This window comes from Microtus oregoni, unplaced genomic scaffold (genome assembly GCF_018167655.1).
Source record: "Microtus oregoni isolate MIOR12 unplaced genomic scaffold, Mior012 000000F_ref0000247, whole genome shotgun sequence".
Lineage (NCBI taxonomy): Eukaryota > Metazoa > Chordata > Mammalia > Rodentia > Cricetidae > Microtus > Microtus oregoni.
The window spans coordinates 52,551,054-52,577,839 of NW_024543059.1; the positions used below are offsets into that span (position 1 = coordinate 52,551,054).

General features: G+C 38.1%; 1 protein-coding gene across 1 annotated transcript in view; it reads right to left on the reverse strand.

Moving 5' to 3' along the window:
• Window positions 1–26,786, reverse strand: part of Lrriq3 (leucine rich repeats and IQ motif containing 3) — an 85,218-nt gene that overhangs the window by 53,279 nt on the left and 5,153 nt on the right. Inside the window, exon 3 of the mRNA XM_041656177.1 lies at window positions 6,509–6,642. Coding sequence (XP_041512111.1) covers window positions 6,509–6,642 — 134 coding nt within the window. The remainder of the gene's footprint in view (window positions 1–6,508; window positions 6,643–26,786) is intronic.

Here is a 26,786-nt window from a genome sequence, read left to right on the forward strand (position 1 = left end):
CAAAAATAATTTTGATTTTATCCCAGGCTTTTTCTACTGAGAACTCAAGAACAATGGCAATGGGTTTTTGATCCTACTGCACGTACTGGCTTTGGGGGAGCCTAGGCAGTTTGGATGCTCACCTTACTAGACCTGGATGGAGGTGGGTGGTCCTTGGACTTCCCACAGGGCAGGGAACCCTGATTGCTCTTTGGGCTGACGAGAGAGGGGGACTTGGTGGGGGAGGGGGAGGGAAATGGGAGGCGGTGGTGGGGAAGAGAAAGAAATCTTTAATAAATAAATAAATTTAAAAAAAATAAATATGATTATATTTCCACATTTCTATTTCTTCAGGAACTTTTATTCTTCTCACTGAGGTTCACTAATTTAGAAGACCATGCTAAAGAACAGGGGTCATGGTTGTGACCCCGATGCATTGAGGCTCTCAGGGAAATGAGTTCATTATTTCACTTCTAAGTGATAATAAATCCATTAGATGTCTAATATGTAAATGGAGTCATTATTTCTGTTATTGGATATACTTTGTGTTGTTTTGTTTTGTATTGGTTTTTGGTTTGGGGTGGGGGTTTTATTTTTGTTTTTGAGAGATGTAATACAGGTTGCCTTCAAACTACTGTGTATTCAGGGATGGCCCTGAACTCCCAATTGTCCATTCCCCACCACTCACGTGTCTGGACTACAAGCAAGCACCACTATCTTTGGCTTTTATGTGGTGCTGATGATCAAACCTAGGGCTTTGGGCATATCATACAAACAGTCTACCAACTGAACTGCACCCAGAACAATAAGTCAACTTTTATTTCTAGTTTACTTAATTTTATTTTAATCTCAAAGGGGTGCTAAATTAGATAAGATGATTTTCCTGAGACACTGAAATGGTTTTCCTGTACTTGCTAGTACATTAGTAAGATCTGTATATCAAGCTGGGCTGGAGGTCTTAGCAAAATCTCAAAGGAATATTCATTTCTGAACTCACTGAGACCTCCAACAGGCAGGATGCAGACATTTGTCTAGGACTGACTTCTCTGCATTCTGGCTGACTTCTGTCAGGAGTCTCATTCCCAGCTAATGATGACCACTCTCTGGTCCTTTGCAGGTACTCTTCCTTCCTCATGATTGACAGCCACCAGAGGATCAAATTGTTCTGGTGCTTCTGATTCCCTCATGTGCCTTCTGTACCTAGGGAAATTCCTTTTCAAGTCCTCCTGTGACTGGGTTAAAACCACTCAGATACACTACTTGACGGTAGTCTTGAGAGTGGTAATAGGGAGCAAAGTCATATGAGTCACCTGCAAAGTCTTCTTGCCCTGTGTGAAATGAGAAAAAATAGAATGGAACTTTTGCACCATGGACCCAAAAGGTTCAGTTTGCACAGGGTTCAGCTGACACAGCAATGGACAGATCAAAACTGGTCTGTCTCTCCTTCATTGTTATTTCTGTTAAGCTAACCTCACATTCCTGGGATAAACTTATGTATTAGATTTTTATGTACCACTGAATCTCATGCTAAACTATTTCCAGGTTTTCACATTATGTATTCCAGGACTGACTGACCTACAATTTTCATTACTGCAGAATTCTCATCCAGTTGTGTGATAATTCCAAGCAACAGACAAGATGTATGTCTTTTCTTTCTAAGAACTTTGAGAAACAGAGTAATTACAAAGACAGCAGTTATAATGTGATCAGTTTGTTGTATTTGGTCACTTCTGTCCTGATACCTTCATTATATTGTTCTCTTTATTTCTTCTTTCTCTTTCTTTATTGCTCTTGTTGGAGAATTATCTATTTATTGCTCTTCAAAAAGAATAAATTGTAGACTTCTGATTTTACATACATTCCTTATTGTCCACTGTATATTCATGTTCTATTTCTTCAACTTCTATATGTTCGTTACCCTCATGAACACTCATATTGAATACAGTTTGTTTTTCCTCTTAATGTGACAGATGCTTAATCTTTAATATGTCAGTTTTTCTCCTTTCCATAAATATAGTCAAATGTTCTACACAATACATATGATTTTCTGTTTCTTTCCATGTACTGTGTAGCACTGTTGGAGAGTGCCCAATTTCCTTTCTCCCTTTCAGCTTTAGAAACAAAGGCCAAGTTTCCTATCTATGAGAAAATGACAATGGACACAAGCTTGGTCACCTCTGCTGCCAGTGTACTAACATGATGAATTCCTTCAGAGGCTGAGTGACATCCCTGCCATGTCATGCTCTACACAAGTGTGATGTGTCAGAAGTTCGAAGGGCACCATATTCTTTTTCTCACCTCACACAGGAAAGGAGGATGTTCTAGTTGTCTCATAAGACATTTGCTTCCTGCTGTCTCTCTCATGATCACATTATATTGCTGAATATACGATGTTTTGCAAATGTAATTATGGCTGCAACAGTAGAGTATCTGAGAGGTCCTACCAGTGCACATGAAGACATGGAAAGAAGGGCTTCTTTGGCATTGATAAGACATCAGAGAATTTGAGGCACAAGAACAATGTGATCCTCCACTGGCTGTCATTCCCGGGAAAGAACTAAAATGGCAGAGACGATGGCAGCCACTGAGGACCACAAGTGACGGACACTGGAACTCAAGGTAGAAATGTGAAATAAAAGTAAGGAATCAGGGGTCAGCAACATTGTTTGAAGTCACAGATATCAGCTTCTTTGACTATAAACTTTAATAGAAAAAAAAAACAGAAAACTCTGCTCAGCCACACTTGAGGTAATCTGTGTTATACGCAAACAAATAAATGATATGCAAATGCATTGCTTCTTCTTTGAAAATGTCGTATTAAGATGGGTAAAGGTTTTAAAAATTATAACGTAATAGTTATAGGGCTTCCTAGTTTACTCCTACTATGAGTACAATATATTATCATCTTACTACATTATTATATTGCATAAATGTCTTCCATCATATTCACTGAATATATAGCAGATATCTTTAAATTATAAATCATAAAACTCTGATCTCAGCTAAAATCTAATTAATTAAAAACCTAGCATTCAAAAGGCTCTTGCCATATGGCCCTGTCTATCAAAGGAACTAGTAATGACACAGTTCAGACTACAGTAGCAAACAGTCTTCTCTAAATAAGATGACCTTTATTTTATGAAACTGTATGAAACTATACCTGACACTTTTACCTATTTTATACACAAGAAACATGCAACCACCGGAAATCAGCTATTTGAATTAACCTATAAACTCTGACTATGCTTAAATAACAGTTTCCTTAACTGTTACTCTCAAAACTACAGGATATTTTAAGTATAAAATGTTATTCTCTGAAAACATAAAGTATGAATGATGGTGATTTAAAAAATGATACCTGCAAGACTCTGGAGTGCAGAAAGTAGGAGACAGATGGAAGAACTAAGGCAGGTGATAAAGAGAAAGAAGACAGAAACACACTCCCAACAAGCCTGGAGAGGTAACTTAAGAACGCTGAACCACCATAATGTATTCAATGCAAGAGATGAAGCATAGGGAATAGGATTTGCAATGTTTTTTATTATGAAGTCCTGATATTAACCACAGTTCAATTCTAGGTCAAAACTCAAAGGTCATAGGAAGTACCTGGGGAAAGACTTAAAATTAAGATGGGAAATATCAAATTGGAAGGAGGTACACAGAAGAAAGGAGATGGTGGGACCCCAGCCAAAGGTCCCTGAAGGACAGATATATTTTAGACACTGCAACACCATAGAGGGGAAAGCTTCAGGACAATAAACACAAAGGAATCTTCTTACAGATCAGGAAATCCATCCAATCTCATAAAGATGTGTACATAGTAAAGGACAAGCAGAAAACAGAGAACAATAGGATCGCTATTGACAATGAGAGGAAGATCAAGAGAAAAAAGCATAATTTAAAAAGGGAAAAAACAACCTATTACCATGAAATGAACTACACAAAATAGCATGAAATTGCTCAGGACTCAGAAAGCAACACTAACTAGAATCAGGCGACTTCAGAAAATGAGGGTCGAGTGCAGAGAGGGATCAGCACTTTAAAATCCATTCAACCTAAATGAGAAGGGGCATGATTATCAGGAAACATGATGGAAAGTGCTCTAATAAAAACAAATTAAAATAAAATATTCATCAATCTAAGGAGAGAGAATCACTAAGTAAGGAGCTAATACCATTGTGACAAATGAAACAAGTGTTCCGCATCGTTCTTCCGTCTAAACACGTTCAAACATGCAGCGGGTCTGCAGCCTCACTGAGTGCGCTGCTGGCAGCAGTGGCCACTTATGACTCTCCAAGTGCTTTGTTCATACTGTAGGAGTAACTAGTGCTTGAAATTTCTGATAAATTGATAATCACAGTTCTCCTGGAGGAAGAGGGGGACAGTCTTCAATGAAGGCAGAGAAGAACCTTGTATGGGGGATTATCACATGAAGTCATTCTGGAAAGCAGGATCCATTCTACACTGAGTCTCTGGACATGGCTTAGGAACCAGGATGACCCATGGTCACGCAACACATCCAGCTCCTACGTCTTACTCTTTAAATGTCACTCCTGTCTGAGAGAAGTGGAGGTCTCTGGTGATACTCAGTGACAGGAGTGGGAAGAAAAAAACAGAAGGTCAAGGTGCACAGGACTCAGCACACATGCAACAAAGCCACAAGCTACAGATTCGACACAGGCCCTTTCTTCATAAACACCCACCAGTGAGCCACGCAGCAGCTCACTGATGTGCAGTACAGACACCAATACAGACACCATTGCAAAGATCTGGTTACAAACTAGACACATGAAGTGGATGGACCCGTTTCTAACATGAACTGCACATTGCTTAAATCCGTGTCCTAGAGTCTCCTCCATCTTCCCTATGACCTCAGTCTGGATGCCAGTCAGGTACAGGCCTCTGCCTATTTGCTAAGATGCTTCACCCCAGCATCTGTGTACCGGAAGAGTTTCCACTCTAACCTATAGGACCCGGAATAAGTCTAGGCTCAGTCTACACTTGGGGTTGAGGGAAAGTGGATGGTATTTAGGCATTTTAAAAGAAAACCTTTAAGGAAAATGAAATGCCTTGCTGTCAGGAGGCCTTTCTCAGGACTAAGATGCTGGGGTGGGTAGGGACCCCAGGCTGTGGTAATGCCTCTCTTTGGTGCCGCTCATTTTTGCTGTTTCCTAGTCTGTACATTCACTCTCCCGTAGACTGATCCAGAAACAGATGATCCCAGATCTCATGGGATGTTCATTTATTGTGTTCATCAATTTCACAATTTGTGATCACTCAATGGTCCAAGCCCTGTTTTGTTCTAGAGACCCAGAGCAGAACACAGAAACGGAGTCTCTCAGGGAACTGACAGATCAAGATCCAGACAGTTGCAGTGTAACATGAATGGTGAGAACTTGTCATTGAGAAATTGTCCCTAGGTACCTTTGGAGGCACTAGAGGATTTGGAATTGGAGAATAAACAGATTAGAACTCCAGTCTGACGAGGTCATCCTGTGTGCTGAGGAAACACGAAGGCCAAAGGGGGAGCATCCCAGGCACGTTTTCCGCAGATGTAGATAGTGCAGATAGCCCAGAAACAATGGTAGGGGTGCGTCTACAGGAGTACCTAATGCTAAAGTAGTGGCCACTTCTGCTTGGTGCTGGCATGTTAAATTCATTCTCTCAATTCCTACAAGCAAGTGCATGAGCACTGCCATTAGCCCTGCTCTTTACCGTTTACAAATGAAGAAACGCTGGCTTAGAGCAGTAACATGACGTGCCTAATGGAAGAGATCTTCAAGGAAAGAGCTCTCAAAACAGTCTGGCCTGGACACAGAGATTCTTTTTATGACTCACACCCTCTCCACAGTACTGAGACTCTGATTACACGTGCTGGGATTATGAGCAATGTCCAGTCAACAGGGATATTATCTCAGGTTATAGCAGTAGCAGAGGGGGCCTCGATTCTGAGACAAAAAACACAGTCCTGAGTGCATTAACAAAAGATTCCAATAAAACCTAAAATCTTCTTATACTTTTAAGGTATATAAACTTATTTTATATTATTTACATATATACCCTTATTATAAATAAATATATATACATATATTGTATTATGACTTCTATTACCACCTTGTAGAATTATATAGAGGAGAAAGCCACCATTTTATCATATATAAGTATATATGATAATATATACATATAAACATAAAACTATGACTATGTTTCTAACAAGAGAAAATTTCAACATAGGTTCATGGTTGGCATCATTAAATCTTAATAAAAATATCATAGTATTCAAAAATTGCAAAATTTGTACTTAGAAATTACTTTATAGTCAATTAAAAATACAAATAAAGGCATCAAATTCTGACTATGTGTCATAATATGGTATTTTTGTTATTGACCTTTATACAGCTCAAGTATAGTGTAAATATTATTTTGAGAACAGAAACTACAAAGGTGCAAATTATTCTAGAATTTGCTTCTTAAACTTGATATTTTTATCTCATTTCAACATTCAGATGATTAAGAAAAGGAAACATACCTTAAGTGTTTCCTAACTATGAAACCACGTATCCATCTTTGAACAATCAACACTGGTGAATTATGAGCCATAATTCCATTAATCCTTGAAATAACACGTTTGATAGTATTAATTTCATCCTCATAGGTTGTACCCTATATGAAGAAATTTTATTCAGTAGTTTTTATTTTTCATTAAAGCATTTACCAAAGATATCTAAATGAATTAATAAAATTTTAAGCAACGTCTTGTCAGCATACTCGTTGAATAGTAAATATACGTTGTATTAATTAAAATATAATCATTAGTATTTCAAATAATTTTAATTTTCTGCACAATATGCAAGATTCCTGATAGCATCCTCTATCCAAGACTATTCTCCCAATATGGAGACATTCGTGAACTCATCCTCCTCTCTGGAAAGCAGTGATGTGAAACAGTGCCTCCTTAAACATGAAGATGGCCTTTGATGTGCATCACTGTAATGGGAGGGGCACATAAAACTCCTGAACATGACACACTCCTCAGGGCTGTGAAGTTTAGGTGTGCTGTTGGACATCCTTTGTTGTAGTAAGGTTGCTTGTTTTATATATATTTATATTTTATTTCTGTTGTTTATATTATATTGTATTATATAATATTATATCATATTATACTATGAGGCTCATGGCCTACTGGCAAGGTTACAACATATATGTTTCAGGTGGCAGCTCCATGGCTTCTCCTTTGACTCCACCTTCCTTCTCCTAGCATTCAGTCTAGTTTTCCCTGCCTAAATAAGTTCTACTTTGCTATAGGTCCAAAGCAGTTTCTTTATTAATCAATGGTATTCACAGTACACTGAGTGGAATCCCACATCTCCTTCCCTTTTCTGTTTAAATAAAAAGAAAGGTTTTAACTTTAACATAGTAAAATTACATACAACAAAACAGGTATCAAGCAAGAATGATAGTTATAATATTTATATCTACTTTATTTTTACCATAACTAAGGAAAATATAAATTCTTCAACTTCATTAAAAGACTCCAGAAGGATATAACATTACCTAAGTAAACAGAAAGTGCATTGTAAGTAACTTTCAAAACTCTAGAATTGAGATAGACATTTTGCTGCCTGTACAGTCACCCGAAGTTCTTCTGTATCATTGGGGCATCCATCTTCAGCCTACAGGCCCACAGTATCCATGGAAAAGCAGACTTTTCCATGAAGCAGGAAATTTCAAAGATAATTCTACCTATATTGGCAGTTTGTCAGTCACTTTCCTCTGTGTCCTGCAGAATGTCTGGCAGACTCTTTCATGAAGCAGGAACCCTGAAGAAACATCTCACCTTTAGGCAAGTTCTGTAGTCATTTCTCTGTGGGTTCTTACTGTCCAGTTCATACAGCATAGCATCAAGCAGTTCAGGCAAGAGCAGTTGCTTGCCCAAATGGCTAACCAACTCCATAAGGAGCCTCGTCAATGAGCATCTTTCTCTTGAAGTAGATTGGTCCTGCCAGGAGCAGATGTGCCTCATTGTCATGATAAGTCCTAAATTCTTAAAACATTTTAAATGCCATATTCTATAGTCCTTGAAAGGTTTGAAGAATACCTATCTATCTAAAATACACCTCTGTACATCTAGAAAATCTAATAACATAACAAAAAACTTGACTATTATAGATGATTATCTATTAACCTACATTTCCCAATTATACATTACATTTTCAAATGAGCTGCACAAACACAATACCTTAATCAAGAGCAAAAATATACATATACACAGTATAACAAAACTGACCTTAAATTTGTATCAATAAACCAAAATCTATACCAATGCAAGATTCTATAGCATATACCCCTTTAAAAGTAAGCAAACATTTGTAAACAATCATTTAGGGAATTTGGGCATAGTTCTATCCAAAATGCTTCCTGCTTTAGGATTGGCAAAATAACATTTTGGGGGTGTTTATGGCAACCTTTCAGGGGATCTTGGCCCATCAAATCACATTAGTCTAGAAGAAATTCACAGGTCCTCATCTTCTGTGTAAACAAAAGCAGAACCTCTTTTCCAAAGTGACATATCCTTAGACTCAAATTCTGAAGACAAGATACCTTTAAAGTATATATGTTGGTTATTTAGCTCTCTCACAGTATACAACATATATACAATATATATGTATATATTCCATCTTTATGTGACTTATTTGTTTTAAATCTATTATTTTTAAATATTTATTTTATTACCTTTACTCCTTTAATCCATGACTGTCTGTACTCTGTCTCTTTAAAGACTTTATTTTTTTTCTAAACCATTTACTTCTTTTTATAACTGTCCATATTCTTTTCCTTTTCTCTCTAAAGACCGCATACTTTTATCAAAACTGTAAGCTATTTAGAGGTCTTTGTTATCTGAATCTATCTGATTATGTATCTGTAATCCTTTTCTGACCAGAAGTACTTCTTAAAATGCTAAGCCTTAGCATGACTAAGGGCCAAGGCTGTTTTGCCTTTTGGCTCCATCAAGTCCAACATGGAGAGGCAGAGGTCTTTTAGTGTAAGTCATGCTCGCAGCCCTATTTTCAGGCACACAGCAGGTCTATGTTGACATTAAGAAAGTTATAGCACTCTTCTCACAAACTCTATTAAATGCTTGGCCTCCTGAAAGAGTCAGAGTTTGTGCTGGCAGCACAGTTCAAGAACTGCAATTTCGGGTTGTTTTTGATTTTTGTTTTTGGGCTTTTTGTTTGTTTGTTTGTTTGTTTTTTCCTACTACTGAATCAGAAAAAGTTCCCTTAAAGGAGCCATGGCCAGCAAACAGAGCTGATCTGAAAAAAAAATGTAGCTAAATTTTGTTTTTTTCAGTGTCTAGAATTCCCTTCCATGTCCTCTCAGGTTTTACATGGATATAGTCAACCACACTGGAGTGCCAATTTGTTGTAGTAAGGCTGCTTGTTTGTTCCCAGCTGCTAAGCCCTGAAATATCCAAACAGAAACTATATTAATTAAATCATTGCTTGGCTAACTACTTAAGCATATTGTTAGCTAGCTCTTACATCTAGAATTAACCCATCTCCATTATTTTAGATTTTACCATGAGGCTCATGGCCTACCGGCAAGGTTATAGCATATCAGTCTCTGGCGGTGGCTCCATGGTTTCTCCTTTGATTCTGCCTTCCTTCTCCCAGCATTTAGTTTAGTTTCCCTGTCTAACTAAGTTCTACCTTGCGATAGGTACAAAGCAGTTTCTTATTAATAAATGGTGTTCACAGCACACAGAGGGGAATCCCACATCAACCCTTCTTTGTGAATTAATTGTCTTTTTGCAAATTCCAAGACTCTGAGGTCACAACCTCACTCTGTCTCATTGATCACTGACAAGTTAGAATTGTAGTCACTTATATTCATGTTTAAACTACATAATAATACATTAGAAATAAAATACTTACATTGTTTTTAGGTGCTGTTGGGTGACACTATTCCTATGGAGCTGTGAACCAATGACTACTCAACCCTGATAGGAAAACACAAAGGTCCAACTTGGGGAACAAAAGAGTTTATTGGGATTGTTTACAGGATTGTGGGTAAGGGTGATTCTAAAGAAGCTGCATCAACAGAATTCTATACAGCATGGGGGGAATATCACAAAACCTATAAGCATGGAGCACATTGATGACATATGGGAAGCTCAGCAGATCAGAGTGTGTCTTTTAGGTAGGTCTGCTGGTCTGGGACTCTTCCAAGCTCCTTGCAGTCCTCATTGCTTACATAACCTTGCAGAATGCTGGGGCTTGCACATCTGGTGGGTTTGAGGAACTTCCTGTGCTTTAATAGGCTTCCTTTTGGAACACACTGAGCCTTACCCTAGAAGAAAACTGCTAATACTATAAACTATCAGTCTACATGCATTCACAATCCAATTTTCTTTCTAGATACTCAATCAACATTATCCTTCTAGGAGCCCCTCCCCCAAATCACAAAGCCTGGCAGATTTCTACATTCATTACTGGTAATCAAGCTTTTTAATGGTCCATAGTTTCCTTTTTTTTCAACAGTAGTAAAAACAGAAAAAACAAACATTCCTAAGTGATACGTGAATTAGCTCCTATTCTCTCCCTCCCTGAGTCACCATACACACTATTTATTATCAAACAGAGACTCCACAGTACCCATCTGTGCACACTGCATTGGTGCTTTCTGCAGTTTTCTGACCCCACTGAAAGGTCAACATCAGATGTCTTAGAACTAAATGTTTGTTCTTCACCATCTAGAGGTTTCCTCACTGCTGAGTCTCACCTAGGTGTATTATCTAAATATCCCCTCTAACTTTGTCTAAATTCTTCCACATAGTCTCTGAGCACTTGATATTAATCAAATTTCAAAGTATTCTACAGATATCCTAGAACTTTCACATGGCTGAACTACTGTCTCAATGTCTTAGTCTTTTGCCATCAGTTCCTACTTTTTGATGGTAATCTGATCATTTCTTCTGAGACAGTACCCTCCTGTCAATTCTCCATTACACAACACAATCTTTAGTTTTATCTAACCCCAGCCTCTTAGTTAGTGTTACTATTGCTGGGATGAAATACCATGACCAAAGCAATGTGGAGAGTAGAAGGTTTATTTGGCTTACACTTCCATATCACTGTTCATCATTGAAGGAAGTCAGGACAGGTATCTGCAGGCAAGAGCTGGTGCAGAAGCTATGGAGGAGTACGGCTTCCTCACTTGCTCCCTATGGCTTGCTCAGGCTATTTTCTTATAGAACCCAGGACCACCTACAGAAGGGTGTCCCCACTAAAAATGCACTTGGCTATCCCAGATAAATTACTAATCAAGACTACAAATTGAGATATTTTCAAATTGATGCTCCCTATTCTCCAGTGACTCTAGCTTGTGTTAAGTTGACATAATACTAGCTAGCACACCCAGTAATCCTGAAAGTCAATGACAATCCTTGTGTCACAAAATGGTTCACTGCATGTTGCAGCGTAAATGAATGCAGACAGATTGTAAAAAAAAATATACACAGCTTTAATGGTGAAATTAGACTTACAGTACCATGGTTCCCGAAGAGAACAGGAAACAGAAGGGGCGTGTGGCCTCCCGCCCACCTGATTTATAAGTAAACATTCGCCCGAGGCAAGCCCGCCCCCTAAGGGGCTGGCTTAACCCTACATCTCCCCCTTTTGTCTAAATAAGACAGAACTAAACCAAATACAACTATAAACAATAATAACAAACAATATTGAGAACAAAAGTTTTGCTAGACATTTTATCTCAAGGAGTCTAAATGATGTAGAGAGTAATTACAATTATATAATCTTTAACTCCGTCAAAGATCAGAGAGGGGAATAAATATTACTTAACAAATGAGAGATATCCAAAATGTGCAACAAATGACAGAGACAACTGACTACCTGGGCAATCATCCAAAGTCTTGTTTGTAATGTTGAGTCAACCAACTTTGGCTAAGGCCTAACATAACTGACATACCATTATTAAAGGCAAGGAACTTTCTTAGAACTATCCTACCCTGTCTTGGCAGGATAAGACAATCTTGTTTTATCCACTTAGGGATATTCTGTATCTTTGTCAGAAGTTGAGGTATGGGCTTTTCTTAACCGAAAGACCAGTTCTGCCAAGAAGACAAGCTCCCAGTGGAGTGTCTTTGGTGCTCAACGTTTTCTCAGGAGTAGAGTGGCATTGTCAGAAGTAATTGTGTCTCATTGGCACAGAATTCTAGGTTAGATTAAAGGCCATTTTCTACAGCTCTTCAAAGACGCTGAAGATTATACTATCTATACTAAATATAATCTCTATGTATCTAAAAGACCTGATTAACCTAAAAATAAATATGACAAACATATAATTCTCAATACCTATCTAACTTGAAGACTAAAAGATTAAACAACTGTGCAATATATGAAGACAATGATCTTCAACTGTAAACAATGTCATTACATATCAAATGTAAACAATGTTATTATATAAATAGTATCAGAGGTAGAAATGTACATTGTAATATGGTAGATGTATCAATACAATATAGACAAAGTTAAAAACATACTCTTATACAAAAATAAAGGTAGGAACACTCACATTTAATATTTAATATATCAATATACAGGAAAGAGTACCAATACAATTTTCTAAAAACAGTAATTTACAAATACCAATCATCCCATCAAACCAGTTAATCCCTCCCCCCCCCCATTTTTTTGAATATAACCCTAATTCCTGCGGAGAACAGAAAACAAAAGGGGCGCGCGAGAGACCAAGAGACCGCGCACCCAATTTATAAATAAACATTTGCCCGAGACAAGCCTGCCCCCTAAGGGGCTGGCTTAACCCTACAATTGCAGATAAGCATTCTTCCTCTGACCACTGATTTATGGAAAGCTCCCTGAGCCCCTTTGTGTTTACCTGAGACCTGACACAAATCTTCCAAATCCCACAGTTTACCTACTGATGATGTGCTGAACTCTTTTGGTCTCCACTGACCTATTAGAATAAGAAGAGTGTGAGCCAAAAATATTCTTCCCCTGCTCATGTGAACTTTGGGCTGCCCTTGATTTGACTCATGATATAGTATCAGAGTATTACTTGAGAAATTCTAATAATGGGACATTCCCATCCACTATCAACAAACACCTTCACCTCATATTCTTTTATGTATTGATTTATTTATTTATTTATTTATTTTTTTTTTTTGAGACAGGTAGCTTTGAACCCTGTGCTGGAACAAGCTTTTGTAGACCACACTGGTCTTAAATTCACAGAGATCCTTCTGTGCCTGCCTCCTGAGTGCTGGCATTAAAGGCATGTGCCACCACTGCCCACCTCATCTCATATTTTTATGCTAAGCTTTAAAACCAAACATTTATGCCACCCCGAGGCCTGTACTAAGCACAAGGCTACTACCCTCTTTGCACCATAACAGGCCCCCTCTGGGACAGTACCCCTTTCTCACAGATAGACTGCTAACCAAGCCTGAGTTGGTTTTACATCAGAGTAGCTTATGTCACAATGAAATCACATACACTACAATTACAGTCACTACACAGCTGAGCAACCCTGTCACTTACACACAAGGACATCAGCAGGTCTTCTGGTTTAGCACTGGCACTTGGGCATCAATTGACTGCTGTGTTACTAAGAAATCTGTACTTAGGCCTCCAATTTTGATTTGACAGTGCCAATCAATCTATTCCTATTACACTCAATTTCTCTCTCTTCTCACCACTCCCCTCTCTCTACTTTCTCACTCCCTACTGACCTATTTCTCTCATTTAAAATATCTTGTACTTACATGTGTGTGGGTTCATGTGTGTGAGTGTGCATGCTTTTGGAGGTCAAAGGCAACCTCGGATGTTAGTCCTCAACTTGCACCTTGCTTTGAGATTGATTGTTCACTGCTCTACACGAGCACAGCTAGCACACAAGCTTCCAGGGATGTTCCTGCCGCTGCCGCCTCGCATAGGACCACAGGTGCACAAGGGTCACAGACATGCACTACTCACAGACTTTCAGGTTGGCCTGGCAGGTAAACCTCAGTGTATCATGTTGTACAGAAAGCTCTTTACCCGCTAAGTGATCTCCCTGGTCCTCTCTCTTTTTGACACATGATTTTCTCTTTACCCCATGACAATCATGAATTTCTGTCACTCTTGCCTGAACCTCCTGAACATTTATGAGCTACTGTGACCCACTCTTTAGCTTAATTATTTTAATAAATGGCAACTATGGGTGATATTTTATTTGTACTTTAATAAATAAAGTTTGTCTGACGATCAGTGAGTAAAACAGTCCCACTGGTCAACCTTACAGACAAGGCAATGGTGACACAAACCTTTAATCACACTAGCCACACTAGTTTGCCATAGAAACTGGTGGTCACGGTGCATGCCTTTAATCCCAGCACTAGAGAGGCATATAAGATGGGAGGAGACAGTTCTCTCACACAGTCTCATTCTGAGATTCCTGAAGGCAGGATTGCCATTTCAGATTGAGGTAAAGGTAAGAACCAGTGGCCAGCTGTTTTGCTTTTCTGACCTTCAGGTTGAACATATATATATATATATATATATATATATATATATATATATATATATGGGCTTTAATCAGGCTACACAATTATACATAACCTACCCCCACCCATCCATATATACGTCCTAATTCTATTCCTTTTCTCTGTCTGAGTTGCAGCTCTACAAATGTTAGACAGCCAAGGGTTTCTATTTATTTATTTTTCACCTCTATTTGCTAACCTCTAACAATCACCTTCTTTGCTACATTTTTCTGCCTTACCTATGCAAACTACCCTCACAGTTACACTTTATGTCAGGAATTACCTCTTAAATTACATTCTATAAAATGAATTTCTAGTTCCATTTCTCTGCTTATATATCAAAAGCTGAAACCATTACCCCCCACATACATACACACTGCAACCAAAGCATACTTCATTCTGTGTTGTCTATAAAGTCATTAAAACCACTCTTGATCATGTCAAAGAAGTTAATAAACCCTTAATTCCTCTTTATATTGCATCGCGGCCCACCCAGGAAATGCTTCAATTCTATCGGCTCTCTTTTCTACCAGTGTACTAAATCAGACTTTAGAAATCATGAGAAAATTTTGTAATAACTCCTTAATTCTACTCCATTCTCTTAAAAAAAAATTGAGAAGCCATTAAGCTAGAGTGGGTCTGGTACTTTATATCCCCATGAGAACAAAGCAAAGACCAACATAAACAATAGTATAAAACCAGAAACTGCACCAATCAGAATCTGCAACCTAGCCTCTAACTAGGAAATTCTTAGTCCTGATTCCATAACCACTTCATAAAATGTCTTTCTTCCCATAGACAGAATGCTAGCTGCTGGCACCATGGTGCCCCTCTAATGTGTGAATCAGAGAATCAAACTCATTAAAATTTACATGTGTAAGGTTTTGTTTTCTCTTATCTGGTCATTTATTCAGAACACAGAATGACTTTTCTCAAATGCAAAGCTCTTCAATATTTCCTCGAGATTTTACAGAATAAAGTCCTATCTCCCTGTCTTACATCTAACATTTTATTATTGTGTTGTTGACATGCTCAAACATGTTCTGTAACCTCTGAAAACACTAAACCACTTTCTGCCACTCCAATTTGTCAAATTCTTTCAACACCTCTGTGTCTGCAAATGCCTCCTACTGTCTCAATTTCTCGGTACCAAGGCAAACACTTCTATTTGTCCAGAATTTTCTTGCATTTAAAAAATCTTAAGTGTAAGCACTTATGCTTTCTTTTTATCTTCCATATTATTTTTAACTAGTATTGAACAGTGTTAATAACTTTCAATTTCATACTTTGTTCAATATTCATAATATTTTCCACTATTTTTCTTTCCTCTCTCTTAGCCTCTAATTTTCTCTTCTCTTTGTTTTTTCCATCTGGGATAAAGTCCTCCTCCATAGCCCAGTCTGTTCTGTAACTCACTATATAGCCCATCATGGATTTTACCCTTGGCTTTCCCAGTATTGGCACTGTAAACATGAGCCACCATACCTTCCCAGTACAAGCATTGTTGGCATGAGCCACCACACCTAGCTTTTATGCTCTTTATTTTATCTCTCAAATTTACATTAATTTCTCTGTAGAATTTAGATCTGTGTGTAGATGTTCTAGATCTCCAATCTATCGTGTATTTTTCATTCCTCAATACTTCACAAAGCAAATGAACACTTCAGATTCCAAATGTCTTTAGATAATTACAAAATGCTACCAAGAATGTCATTGTTGAGTTATACAATAGCCAAAATCCTTCACTATCTAAACAAGTGAATTCATCCTTTTTCCAAGGAAAAGCCATTTTCTCCATACCCCCCCCCCCCCAAAAAAAATGCTGCCTATACAAAAGCTGCCTGGCTTGAATATCAAACAGATCCCTTACTAGCTCTTGGATCTGGGCTAAATCACCTCCCTATCCATTTCTGTGATCTGTAAGATGGAGACAGAAATGGTGCTTTCTCATGGAGCCATGACTGCTGTGGGATAACGCTCTTATACATTGAAAATATTTGTCACCTGTCTTGGTTTAATAAAGTGCTGACTGGTCAGTAGTTTGGCAGGAAGTATAGGCTGTGCAACAAGACTTTGAGAATTATGGGAAGAGGAAAGGCAGAGAGTCAGTCACCAGCCAGAGGAAGCAAGATGAGAATGCCTCACTGAAAAAAGGCATCAAACCATGTGACAAAACATATACAAGATTTATGGATTGATTTAAGTTGTAAGAGCTAGTTAATAATAAGCCTGAGCTAATGGGCCAAACAATTTATAATTAATACAAGCCTCTGCGTGTGTGTGTGTGTTTTTTTTTGGGGGGGGTGACTGATGGCTGTGCGACCCCAGGCAGGACAGAAACTTCCATCAACAACATTCAGCAACTACATCCACATAAAATCTGAGAGAGCTTGAGAAGGGCTTCTAGACACAAAAGAACAAGAGTCAAGCACGGCCTCTTGGTAGCAGCATTTTCTCAGGTGGACTTTGTTTGCAAGAGGCAAGCAAAGGTGCAGCTCCCTTAAGAGAGGCTTCTCTGCATTAGTGGGTAAACCTTGCAGCACTTTAAGAGGCTCTTCCACCAAACACTTAAATGGTGTTTATGAGAAGTCAGCTGCATAGTTATTGATGGTGCATGGACCTTGAAACTCCACAGGGTTTTAACAATAAACACGGTTCCAACCAGTACCTCAAACATGAAGCTAGACTCTCAGAAAGCTAAGGAATAGGGTGGAGTCGGGCAGCAACGCTGCAGCTTTAATCCTAGCCATGGTGCCTAGAAGATTAAAGACACATGTGATCAGAAAAGGATAGAGATAAGCAGTAACAACAGATTCAGATGGAAAAAAACAACTTCTAAATGTTTTACAATGTGTTTAAAAATATGTGTAAGCTTGGGAGAGAAAATAAAAGAATAGGGAATGCCTTTTTAAAAAAAAGAAATAAGAGTAGCTGGATGTGGTGGCACATGCCTTTAATCCCAGCACTTGGGAGGCAGAGGCAGGTAGATCTCTATGAGTTCAGGGTCAGCTTGGTCTACAGAGTGAGATCGAAGACAGCCAAAGATACACAGAGAAACCCTGTCTCAAAAATCAAAATTGAAAAAAAAAGTAATAGAATAAAAAATAAAGCCATGTAAAGATTAGAAAATACACAGGGAAGCTGGATACTGTATGTTATTGTGTTGTCCTTGAATTGTTTGGCTGATGAGGAAGTAGCAACAGCTGCTAAAAGAACTTTGATTATAAATACTATTGGATTAATTCAGCAAATATATTTTGAAAATGTCTTGAATTCAAAATTTAAGTCAAAAGTTAGTTTATTTTGTAGAAGAGGTTTTGCTTTTGTTCTCACAGGAAAATGAGAGGCTGCAGATTCATTCTGGGTTAAGAAAAACAAGGTTCTATCAAGGAATAACCCCTGAAAAACTCCAGTGGGAACAGAAGGCCCAGATGATTCTACATTTCAGAGCACTGTTGCAGTTTCTTCTGAGATCTGCATCCAGAACAGCTTCAAGGCTGCTGCCTGTGTAGGGTTAAGACAGCCCCTTTAGGGGGTGGGGTTGGCCTCGGGTGAATGCCTGCCAATAAATGGGCGCGCGGAGTGGCGGCTTGGCCCTTTTTTCCTTGCTACCTCCTGTACTACGCTGGAACTTCGGTTCTGTAAGTTTTTCATTAAAGTGGTAAATATTCTTTATTATCTGCATTGCATTTAATTATGCCGATACATTTGGCGCCCAACGTGGGGCCCGAACCCACGACCCTGAGATTAAGAGTCTCATGCTCTACCGACTGAGCTATCCGGGAGCTCGATTGTACTCTCGTCATATTACCGTCAAAAATTTCTCCTACAGGAATTTTAATTCAGAGAGATGATATTATCTTGGAATGGATCTTTTTACCACATAAACCAAGTAAGAAACTGAAAACTTATGTGGAAAAAGTCTCTGAGTTAATTATAAAAGGCAAGCTGAGACTTCGTCAACTAGCAGGCATAGACCCAGCAGAAATTATAGTGCCTTTCACTGCTGATGAACTAAAGAAATTATGGGAGGATAATGAACCATGGCAAAGAGCTTGTGCTAATTTTTTTTTGGGAGAAATTAATAACAACTATCCAAAAAGCAAGCGGCTTAACTTCATAAAGAGAACTTCTTGGATCCTTCCTCGAATCGTCCGTGATGCTCCAATAACTGGAGCCCATACATTCTATTCTGATGCCAATAAATCAGGGAAGGCAGGTTACAAATCAGAAGACTTGGATAAGGTGGAACAAAGTCCTTATGATTCTGTCCAGAAGGCAGAATTATATGCCATTCTTATGGTACTAAGAGATTTTAAAGAACCTATTAATATAGTTACTGATTCAAAATACACAGAAAGAGTTATTTTACATATTGAAACTGCTGAATTTATATGTGATGATACAGAACTAACCTCATTGTTTATTCAGATTCAAGATTTGATCAGGAACAGGCTTTGCCCTATGTACATAACACACATCCAATCCCATACGGGTCTGCCAGGTCCTCTAGCACAAGGTAATGCAGAAATTAATCAACTATTGATTGGTAATGTGCTACAAGCCTCTGAAATTCATAAAAAACATCATGTTAATAGCAAAAGTTTGAAGAGTTTTACAACAAGCTAAGGAGATTGTAAAGAAATGCCCTACCTGTTCTTTCTATAACCAAAAGCCACTGCCAGCAGGGGCTAATCCTAAGGACACCCATAGGAATAAAATCTGGCAGATGGATGTGTTCCACTTTGCAGAATTTGGCAAATTGAAATATGTTCATCACACCATTGACACTTATTTAGGCTTTCAATGGGCAACTGCTTTAAGTTTAGAAAAAGCTGATACAGTAATCACTCATTTATTAGAAGTCATGGCTATCATGGGTATACCTACACAAATAAAGACAGACAATGGTCCTGCTTATGTCTCTAGGAAAATGAAACGGTTTTTTGATTATTACAATATCAAGCATGTTACAGGTATACCATACAATCCTACAGGTCAAGCAGTCATAGAAAGATCAAATCGAACTATAAAGGATATGTTGAACAAATAGAAAGGGATGGAAAACACCCCCAGAAATAGGTTACATAATGCTTTGTTAACCTTAAATTTTCTCAAGGCTAATGAGAAGGGAACGATGTCTGCAGAAAGACATTGGATAATGGAAAAGTCTGCTGAACTAAATCAACCAGTTTATTTCAAGGATGTGCTGACCTCACAATGGAAGCCAGGAGATGTGCTGCGTTGGGGAAGGGGTTTTGCTCTTATCTCCACAGGTGAGGAAAAATTATGGATACCATCAAAATTAATAAAGGTTCGGTTTGAGGAAGTCACTTGGAAAAGATAAATAACAATTCATTCACAAGGATGACTGGCATTCAGATGGTAAGGATTACAGATAGGATGGGGGCAGGGTTCTTTTCTTATCTCCACAGGAAAATATTCATTTCCAAAGAATTTAAGGGACCCTGAATATTTAATTACTGATGGATGGAAAATAGTTACGACCCACTAAACATCGACAATAAAATTCTATACATATTGTAAGTATTGATTTTATATATATATATATATATATATATATATATATATGTTTTATCGAACAATTCTTTATAAATGTGTAGAGCTGGTTTTGGAGTTGGACTATGGCTCAGTCCCTCTTCAATTCCAAGCCTGTTAATAAGAGATATTTCAGAGTTTCTGTCTCAGGTCAGGAGCCATGAAATGGGACAGAATAAGAATAATTTTATATTTGATAAACTTTCTTTGCCTTTCCTCATATCTATGTCTTTCTTTATATGTCAGTATATGTCCTTGTTGTTAATGTTTAAATTTCCCATAACAAGCAACATATTTTCCTACAGTAATCTTTGAAGTTTCCAGGATGAAGATGGGGCCCCACAATATCAACTCTATCTGGCTTTTATGACGTCATGAATTTTTCTTTTTTTTTTTAAGCGCGCTAATATTAGACCTGTTTTTTGGTACCAACTGCAAGAGACAATTTCAAATGATGCACATTTTTGACAACACTCTGGCCGGACCTTCTCAAAACACTCAGAGACTAGTTATAATTTTCTTAACTCAAAGGTTAATTTGGGTATTTTACCATCATTTGCTTTCACAGGGGCCCCTAAGAAGAACATCGCCCCCATGTCAGCTAGAAACAACCTAAGAGGACGATGTCCCCTCTCCCAACAGAGTTTGCCCACAGGGTTAGGGACATCTTTTAGTGGTTGGTTTAGGGTTGAGGGGATGGGGAGATATTGTATGGAATTAGGGGTATATTAAAAAAAAAGTGCGGGGATTAACTGGTTTGATGGGATGATTGGTATTTTTGACTTACTGTTTTTAGAAAATTATATTGGTACTGTTTCTTGTATATTGATATATTGAATATTGAATGTGAGTGTTCCTACCTCTATTTTTGTATAAGAGTATGCTTATTTTGTATGGATACATCTATCATATCACAATGTACATTTCTACCTCTGGTACTATTTATGTAATAATATTGTTTACATTTTGATATGTAATGACATTGTTTACAGTTGAAGATCATTGTCTTCATATATTGCACAGTTGTTTATTCTCTTAGTTTTCAAATTAGATAGGTATTGAGAATTATATGTTTGTCATATTATTTTTAGGTTAATCAGGTCTTTTAGATACATAGAGATTATTTTTAATATAGATAGTATAATCTTCAGCCTCTTTGAAGAGCTGTAGAAAATGGCCTTTATTCTAACCTAGAATTCTGTGCCAATGAGACACAATTACTCCTGGCAACACCACTCTACTCCCGAGAGAACGTTGAGCACCAAAGACACTCCACTGGGAGCTTGTCTTCTTGGTAGAACTGGCCTTTGGGTTAAGAAAAGCCCATACCTCAACTACTGACTAAGATATGAAACAGGATTGTCTTATCTTGCCAAGACAGGGTAGGATAATTCTAAGAAAGTTCCTTGCATTTGATAATGGTATGTCAGTTATGTTAGGCCTTAGCCAAAGTTGATTGACTCAACATTGCAAACGAGATTTTGGGTGATTGCCCAGGTAGTCAGTTGTCTCTGTCATTTGTTGCACATTTTGGATATCTCCCACTTGTTAAGTAATATTTATTCCTTTCTCAGATCTTTGATGGAGTTGAAGATTATTTAATTGTAGTTACTCTCTAGCAAAACTTTTGTTCTCAATATTGTTTGTTATATTTATCATTTGTTATTATTGTTTATTGTTATATTTGGTTTAGTTCTGTCTTATTTAGACAAAAGGGGGAGATGTAGGGTTAAGACAGCCCCTTTAGGGGGCGGAGTTGGCCTCGGGTGAATGCCTGCCAATAAATGGGCGAGCGGAGAGGCGGCTCGGCCCTTTTTTCCTTGCTACCTTCTGTACTACGCTGGAACTTCGGTTCTGTAAGTTTTTCATTAAAGTGGTAAATATTCTTTATTATCTGCATTGCATTTATTTACACCGATACATGCCTGAGATGATTTAGCCTCACATAATACTCCAGGCAGGACATGACCATAATCCTAAATTTTCTTTGGGTCCCCATAAGATTATCAGCATTTGTAACAAGCAGGAAGTAGCCTAGAAAACTATGCCCACATTCCCCCAAAATGGATTATGCCTGTTTGTCTCTGTTTAGAGTATTCACTACTAGTTGTTACAGAGAATGGTCAGGAAAAAAAAAAAACTAAACAAAGGAAATTAGATTCGGAGTTCTTATTTTGAAAAGAGGGGGGGGAAACACTGTGGGATAAAGCTCTTGTACACAGTAAAGATTTTTCACTCGTATTAGTTTAATAAAACACTGCTTGGCAAGTAGCCAGGCAGGAAGTACAGGCAGGGCGACCAGACTAGAAGAATTCTGGGAAGGGAAAAGCAGAGACACAATCAAAGCCAAACACAGAGGAAGTAAGATGAGAATGTTATATTGAGAAAAGGTACCAAGCCATGTAACTAAACATAGATAAGAATTGTGGGTTAATTTAAATTATGAGAGCTAGTTAATAATAAGTCTAAGCTAAGACGCCAAACAATTTATAATTAATACAAAGCTCTGTGTGTTTATTTGGGACTGAAAGGCTGTGGGACCAGGCAGTAAAGAAAATTCCATCTACATGTGACCATCCAAACAAGATATCTCCCCAAAATTTTGTAGCATTAAATAAAAGACATTGATTCAATCTTTTTGAGACCACTAAATACATAATAATCTTTATCACAAAGTTAACAGAGAGTCATTGAGTTAGCAGCTTGATCAATATAATGTAAGCTCTGAAATTAATACATTAGCGAAAAAGATGATTGATACTAATCAGTCTAATGAACAGGATTATGATGAAATCTGGGGCAAGCACGCATACCTTTAAGCATAAATATCAATAATCAATAAGATAAGATAAATGGTATAATAATAAAAAGTTTATCCTAACATCATGCAGAGTTGTAGAGATTATAGTGTTAATGCTGGCATAGCCCATAGAGAAGCATTAAAGAGAAAATAATAAGTCTTTGTCGTATGACTTTGATGGAATCTACTTAATATTTTGATAATAGGAAAAGCTTCAGAAACTAATTCCAAAAGTACATGCTAGTCTGATTGCATAAAATTCTAAGATGGAATCATTTCAATCCATTTCTTATGCTTTGTAGCTTCTGTGTTATAAAAATATTTCATTCTATGGGTATCAGGTGTGTAAGGCTTGCCACTTCTTTTTCTGTCTGTGACAGTTTTCTCATCAGAATCCCCTAACATAGATCACTATTTCTTGGAATATTTGAACACTATAAAATATACTAATATAAGCATAAGTGTTTGTTTCCAATAAATTAAAGCCAATACATCATATCTATTTTGCCTTTTTTATTCCTATGAAAGGCCTGTTCTCTTTTGAATAGTATGCTCACCATATAAAATGGTGAGAATGTGTGAATTCTTCACATTTACAAGAGAGAATTTTGTAGAATTATAAATTAGTATTTCTAAAACTCTCTTGGTCAACACATGGATACCAGAGGGCACCTGTACTATAGAACTAGGGCACAGAACAAAACTGCCACAGAGTACAAAGAAAGTATAAAATTAAGGGAATGTGGACTATGGTAGGCAGTAAGAATTTTGTTTTCTAATGAGATACTTTTACACAGATAGCTTAAACAGCATTTCCAGATAAATAGCTTGTTACAGAGTTATCTTTACTGATGTCATCACGTGGTAAGGATATATTGGCATGGGAACCATTTGCATTTGGATGTTTGCTATGGCTGGGATTGGGGTTTGTCCCTCAAGAGTCTATGTATTTAAAGTTTTACACCTAATGTGACATTTAGAAGTAAAGATTTTAAGAGCTGGTTCATAGTAGGGGTCTTCTAAGCATTGAACTGCCCACAGTAGGGGTCTTCTAAGCATTGAACTGCCCACAGTAGGGGTCTTCTAAGCATTGAACTGCCCATAGTTGGGGTCTTCAACTCACTTCACTTCCAACAGAAGGGGCCTTCAAATCATTGCACTGCCCACAGAAGGGGTCTTCAAACTACGACACTGCCCATAGTAGGGGCCTTCAAATCACAGCACTGCCCATAGTAGGGGTCTTCTGACCACTGCATTGCCCACAAAAAAGGTCTTCAAACCACTGCACTGCCCATAGTAGGGGCCTTCAAATCACTGCACTGCCCACAGAAGGGGTCTTTAAATCATTGAACTGCTCCATAGTAGGAGTCTTCTAATCTTTGAACTGCCCACAGTAGGGGTCTTCTAATCATTGAACTGTCCACAGTAGGGGTCTTCTAAGCATTGAACTGCCCACAGTAGGCGTCTTCTAATCATTGAACTGCCCACAGTAGGGGTCTTCTAATCATTGAACTGCCCACAGTAGGGGTCTTCTAATCATTGAACTGCCCACAGTAGGGGTCTTCTAAGCATTGAACTGCCCACAGTGGGGGTCTTCAAATCACTTTACTTCCAACAGAAGGTGCCTTCAAATCACTGCACTGCCCACAAAATGGGTCTTCAAACCACTGCATTGCCCATAGTAGGGGTCTTCAATCACAGCACTGCCCACAAAAAGGACAAGATAGCTTTGAGCCGATCACTGTGAAGCCAAGCCTGCCCTCATCCAAGGTTCTCAGCTTTTCATTTTCAGTGTAACCTTCCCTTCCTCGTGTACTCCCCCACTCACTAAGAGGTTGATGACAGAGTTCCCTTAGCTCCAGAATGAGTTAAATAGCCCCATTATTTCATGAGTACCCTGTTTCAGGTGTTTTGCCATAATGGTAAAAATCTAGCAGAGGCAGGCGGATCTCTGTGAGTTCGAGACCAGCCTGGTCTACAGAGCTAGTTCCAGGACAGGCTCCAAAGCCACAGAGAAACCCTGTCTCGAAAAACCAAAAAAAAAAAAAAAATCTAATGCAGGGTACCTGTGGAGAAACTACTCAAAACATTCATGAAGAATTTATGCTTGCAAGATTTAATCCTTTATTTCTCTGAGATAAATTCTGAGACAAGCAACTAGTGAATCACTTGGCCATTTCATGATTAGTTTAAAAGAAACTAGCAAAATCCTTTGTGGAGTATTCTCTGTATACTTATCAGAATTTGGCAACAGTATTTCCTATTTTTTTTATTTTAGTCATAACTTGTACTTAACCAAAAACAAACAAACAAATCTGCTAGTTAACTTGTATCTCCCTACTGGATGACGATTTTGGTCATTGTTTAGTATTGTGCTTTTGCTGTTCAGCTTTAAATGTTGTGTTTGCTCCATAGATACTAGGCCTGAATCAAACATTAAGTATTTATCTGTTAATTCCCCTCGTTTAGTTGTTGAACTTCTAACCTCCAGTACTTAAAAATGTAAAGAAACAACTGAATAAATTCTATGACTTGAAGCAATCCTCAAAACATATGTTAATGGCACTGGGATATTGGACCACTGAGAGGGATTATTTCAAGGAGTCTCTGTCCTCTTTAATAGCTTTAAACTTTCATTTGTTATGGAATAAATGAATTAATGGTATAAACCAAGCTCTCTAGGACATGTTTACTCTCTTGTGATGACATCTTCTTTAGCACTAGGAGGGCATCACCACACCAACTTAAACTTCACCAAACCTGCAAGCTATATGCCTTTGACATGGTTTTCCTGAGACTTACAGCAGTTTATAACCTTGGGAAGCTTGCTCACCTGAATCACAGTGATAGGAGGTGGTAGAACATTTAGAAGGTGTGGCCTCATGGTGCTGATCAGGTGACTCCTGTGATTAGCCTCAGAAGGAATTCTTGTGGAACACTCCTTAGTTCCTATGTTATTAAAGAAGCAAACCTGGCTGCTGAATCTCCATGCCTTCTGTCTCACTGTAATTCCTATGCTTTCTTCTCCTATAGTAGCTCATCTGGCCTCATTGCAACTGAACCAAGGGCAGTACCTGCTTTTTAAAGATATGCTGTTTTAAGCTGATTGCTAATAGAAAAGTGGGGAATTGGGTCATTGCAACATCTCATATGGAATATGAAAAGGTATTGGAGAAAGGAACTAGACCACCATCTTCATACATTGGCCAAGAATTCATCTGGAGTGTAACCATGTCTGAGGGCTTTATGGAATACAGAGTTTAAGAGAAAGAAGCTAGGGCATCTGTCTAAAGAATAATGCAAGCAAAGATACATTCACATTCTTGCTGCAAGAAGGGAAAATGACTTCAAGATAGTATTTCATACAAAGGAAGATAAAATAGAAAAATAGGAAAATCTCTATCTTATCCTATATTTGAGAAATGAAATCAGAAAGTTGCAGAAGAAATCCAAATCTGGTCAAGAAATCAACTCTTAATCCTGACAAAAGGATTGAGGGGTCATTAAATCAGTCCCTGCCATCCTAAGTCCAGAGCTCTAGAAGGCAGAATAGTTTTGTGACTCCCTGAAAAGCCTCACTGCTCAGAGTACCATAAGACTCTTCTAAATTCCAATACAGAGATCCAGGTTACAGAAACTATGGCTCAGGTAGATGTGACTCCATCTTCTTCACTGGGTATAAGCTGTATGCCTAGGAAATCGTTGTGAAACAATCTTTTTGTACACTGTGAAGATCTGACTGGTTTACCAAGGTACCTTATGGTTTAACAAAGCGCTGACTGGTCAATAGCTCTGCAGGAAGAGGCCAGGTGAAACTTCCAGGTAGAGAAAGAAACTAGAGGACACAGAGAAGAAACAGAAGATGCAAGATGGAAGAGATATAAGAAG